Source organism: Hemibagrus wyckioides, linkage group LG06 (genome assembly GCF_019097595.1).
Source record: "Hemibagrus wyckioides isolate EC202008001 linkage group LG06, SWU_Hwy_1.0, whole genome shotgun sequence".
In the NCBI taxonomy this organism is placed as follows: Eukaryota; Metazoa; Chordata; class Actinopteri; order Siluriformes; family Bagridae; genus Hemibagrus; species Hemibagrus wyckioides.
The window spans coordinates 31,272,291-31,276,854 of NC_080715.1; the positions used below are offsets into that span (position 1 = coordinate 31,272,291).

A 4,564-nucleotide genomic window follows, 5' to 3' on the forward strand; every position below is an offset into this window, starting at 1 on the left:
TGTGGAAAGCGGAAGCTTAGCCCACATGGTCCAAGCTTTACTCAACCTGGGCGAGAAATCAATGAGATTTTAAAGATGCAGGTCTGAGAGATACTCCACCGCCAACAACTGGTTTTATTCTGACAAATGATATTTCCCGAATGCAAAAAAAAAAAATGTGTCACTACTGACAGAAATCAGGAGAGATGTTAACTGGGAGCACGCAGAGGAACAGAAAAACAGCCACGATCAGGTGAATTCTGGGTTTTCTGGTCACTTTCAACATCTTACAGGGATTTCTAAAAAATGTACAGCTTTTAAAAAAATTGATTTATCTAAGTTTTAAATTATTTATTAGAAAATAAGATTTTCTGATTTCAGAGGTTCTTCGAAGTGCAGTGCTTTAAAAAAGGCCATGACAACATAGGAGGAAGTGACGTCAAAAAATAAAGAGAAAGCCGAGGACGGGACAGGAAAATGTCCAAACACTCGGCGTATCGGCCTCAAAATGACTAGAGCATTAAGCATCGTGAAAAAAACAGAACACAGAAGCTTCCTTAAATTACCTTAGGAGTTTATTTTCAAAGAAAAAACAAAGGACCATCAGGAAAATACAGGACTTCCTGCCACACACAGAGAGGACGAACAATACAGTGCCACGACTGAAACACAGACGTCCAGATCAGCCGGGACGGCGTTATTCATATCTGTCTGAGTTATTAGCCTTACACAACTGAGAAGAGAAATACTGACAAAAAAAAGTCAATACAAAAAAAAAAAGCTAAGAGTTCTGTAAGAGAAAACATAAATAAAATGAACATTAGTGTAGCTCAATGTTTGCCTCTGTAAACATTTTCCTCAACAGGTGAAGATTATATTAAGTGAGCACTACATTACGACTGCACTAGGATCGCTGAGCGGCTGAAAAGAAAGTGAAAGAGAATCTCTAGAGTTAACCTGCTGAACTATATCTCGAAGTGGAGCACTCGAAGCTCTTTAAAAACAGAAAACAAGAACAGGTAATGTTTGCATTTCATGTAGTGGTTCCTTAACATCAGTTCTTAAAGTATCTCCATTTTGTCATTACAGCACAATTGATTTTATTTTCTTACGCAAACAACACAAGCGGTAATGTTCGGCCATGTCGCTGAAAGGAAATCCAAACAACTTCAACAATAATTAATACTTATTAGCATTAAATAAAATTATACAAACGATTAAATAAAAGCACCTAACGAAACATATGGTGGTTAATGGTGTGTGTGTGTGTGTGTGTGTGTAAATGTAAAACTGGAGGGAAAAGACGAGGTAAATATGAAAAAATGGTTGTGATGATGGACCCAAGGAAAACCCACAGTGCTCACCTTCAGTAAACTGCATGAGCGCACACACACACACACACATCTAGCTGCAAGATCTGCTGAACTCATGTGTCTCTCTGAAGCTGAAGGTCAGTTAAGGAAGAGCGCTGTAGAGACGAGACACTAGTGTTTGTCACACACACGGACAGCAGCTGTGTTGTGTAAAGACAGTGTTTTTAAGAACTGACAAAATATAAAGCCTTACATGTAAAAAAGGCTGACATGAAAGAGGCCTACAGAGAAAAGAGCAATGAATGAATGTGTGTGTGTGTGTATTGAGAGATACTGAACTATTACTCTCCTCAGAGTCACATAAACACAGAGCCCTACAGCCGAGATACCTGCAGGAAAACAAATCTGTGTGTGTGTGTGTGTGTTTAATGCTCTAAAGGAACACATTTGATATCAACAAGCGGCAGGTCATCTGCCAGGAACTCATGGCGCAGGCGGAGAAAATCCTACAGATCATGCTGATTGCGTGTAACACTGAGGAGGTAAAGTTTAAAAGAAAACCCTTACAGTTTAGATTGAATAGAAACGGAACACGCTCGATGTCGTGAAGAGACGATGGCCAACGTAATGGACCGCGTACGACGGCGAACAACTCCAAAGTCACGCACAATAGACTCAGACAGGCTCAGTTTGTTATTGTTACTCTGTTAAACACGGTGAAAAAGAAGAAACTAAAACAGCGTGGAGTCATGCCTTTCAACTTTAAGCACAAGAACAGTATTTTCACACTACATTCCCACTTAGTGCATCGGATATATCTGGAAAAATCCTAAAAAAAAACCAAACGTTTGGGCACTGGGGAGGGGAGGGGGGGTAGGAAATGTCATCCTACTTATCAAAGAGTAGAACCCTTACAGCGTCGGAGGTGTTCCGCATCACAAGAAAGTTTCGTTTACCCAACACAAACCGCTGAGGTGCCACCTCTCTACTTCCTTTTGATTTCGTATCACGTATTCACAGCAGGTACATTATTTCAGACACAGCCAATTAAATTCTAACTAGAGGCCAGAAAGAGCCAGAGATCCAAGGTTCACCTGCCAGGTGAGAGGGAAAGGGCGGGGCCACGCTAATTCAAATGCGAAAGTCCATGCTTTTTGCTCTCTCGGCCTTTTATAAATATTACAGTGGCATCTTAGGCTTCAGTGAAATTATATATATATATATATATATATATATATATATATATATATATATATATATATATATAAATATAAAACTGGGAACAGTGAGAACGTGCGAGCCTTAAAATCACAGGTAAAAGATTACGAGAATCCACATACTTAGTGAATAACAATAATAATAATAATAATAATAATAATGGTACTAATAATAATAGCATTAAAATACTCTTTCATGGTCCATCTCCATCCTAGACGCATCACACACATACTTGTCCATAATGTAAATACACTTCACTTTCCCGGGACCTACTTAAACCACACGCACACACACACACACACACACACAAACACACACGTATACCTTCCGTCCTGAAACTCTCACGTATTCCCTAGCAGATTTCTGGCGTCCGCCCACACTCTAGCGCTTGGTCAATCTGGGATTTCTACAGAAAGAAAACATTTACACAGGCTAGCAATAATACTGTAAGATCAAGACTCTTGCCCAAGACCTTCTCTCGTATACACGCTTGATTTTTTTTTTTTTTCCCCCCATCTAAAGTGAAATTTCTATACAGCTTCTCAGTCTGGTTTCCGACAGCAGGCGAGTCGTTTAACTTGATGTGGTTTCTGCTCATCACACTGAGGATCTTGGTTGGTGGTTGGAGGTTTTCCCGACGCTGTCGTCATGTGAAAAGGATTCGTCATTCCAGGTGGAGTGGGAGTGTTTACCAGCTGAGTAAGGATGTGCGTCCTAGGGTCATGAAGTAGACTTGGCTTGATCCTCCAGAACGCACTGAGGCAAAGAATACCTGGGAATAAATAAACGATGATTAAGTGCATATTTATCACAAGATGTTCTACAAATACTTCATTATGAGATGGAGGCAGAGAGAGAGAGAACGTGTGTGTGTTTGAGAGAGAGAGTATGAGTGTGAGAGAGAGAGTAAATGAGAGAGAAAGAGAGGGAGAGAATGTGTTTGAAAAGAAAGAGAGAGTAAATGAGTGAGAGACAGAGAGTAAATGAGTGTGTGTGAGACAGAGAGAGAGAGAATGTGTGTGTGTTTGAGAGAGAGAGAGTAAATGAGTGTGAGAGAGAGAGTGAATGTGTTCGAATTCTCACCTTGTCATTGCGTTCACAAAGGAACTTCAGCCTCTGAGCTCTCTTATGCATGAACACTCCATCCAGGTGGCCGGTTTCTACAGAGCGTATCTCAATGGCCTTCTCTCCCCAGCCCATGATCTGGTTGGAGCGAATGTATGCTGAAATACAAAGACGGAACAAAAGAAAATGAAAACAAAAGAAAACACTTTTACTTCTATCGTTCCAGGTTTTTACTCTATATCAACTTTTTAATCACACTTAATCAGTTTAATGAATAAAAAAGACCATATCATAACAATCCATTTGTTCCAAGTCCAAATGTGTGTGTGTCACATACCCACAGAGGTAGGCATCTCCCCCCACTGTAACACCACGTCTTTCGTGATGCGGCCATAGGTGTTGACGTACACGCCCTCGTCCTCGTAGCACACGAGCAGCTCGATGCCGTCGGTGTTCGGCAGAATGATTATGGCATGCGACTGAATACTGGTCTGGATCTAAACCCCAGGCGAGAGAGACAGAGAGTCAGAATGTATAATGAATGAGTATGTCTAAACAAAGAAAAAAAAAAAGACACTAATCAAACACTTAATCCTTATTGGTATTGCTCTAGCACTTACATGAGTGGGCAGGTAGATGTCATACACGGCTCCTGAGTCCACGTCCACAGCATGGAACCCCGAGCAGGACCCGTAGATGACCTTCAACCTCTGACCTTCCTCTACGGTCAGGTCCACCAGCAGGGGCTTGTGTACCAGATCACCAAATGACTGAGATAAAAGGGTTGTCATTATAACTACAAGTAAGAAAAGTAATTTAAGTAAATGAACCAGTAATAATGAAAAGCTATTTCATTAAAATGTAATTAGTCCTATTTTAAATAGTATGGAAGAGACTCCTGAGATACAGAAAACCTCTTAGTGCTGCTAGATGAGCACATTTCTCCATCCTAATAAAAGATAACAAAAATCCTCGATTTTTGTATTTAA

At 40.4% G+C, this 4,564-nt stretch overlaps 1 protein-coding gene across 10 annotated transcripts in view; it reads right to left on the reverse strand.

Moving 5' to 3' along the window:
- Positions 1 to 536: 536 nt before the first annotated feature.
- The window catches only part of map4k4 (mitogen-activated protein kinase kinase kinase kinase 4), a 50,632-nt gene continuing 46,604 nt past the window's right edge, over positions 537 to 4,564 (reverse strand). For all 10 annotated transcript variants that reach the window (XM_058393339.1, XM_058393337.1, XM_058393340.1 and 7 more), the window contains 4 exons: positions 4,196 to 4,345; positions 3,913 to 4,072; positions 3,594 to 3,733; positions 537 to 3,282 (listed from right to left, as the gene is read on the reverse strand). In XM_058393339.1, the coding sequence (XP_058249322.1) occupies positions 3,199 to 3,282; positions 3,594 to 3,733; positions 3,913 to 4,072; positions 4,196 to 4,345 (534 nt within the window). In that variant the 3' untranslated portion in view covers positions 537 to 3,198. The remainder of the gene's footprint in view (positions 3,283 to 3,593; positions 3,734 to 3,912; positions 4,073 to 4,195; positions 4,346 to 4,564) is intronic.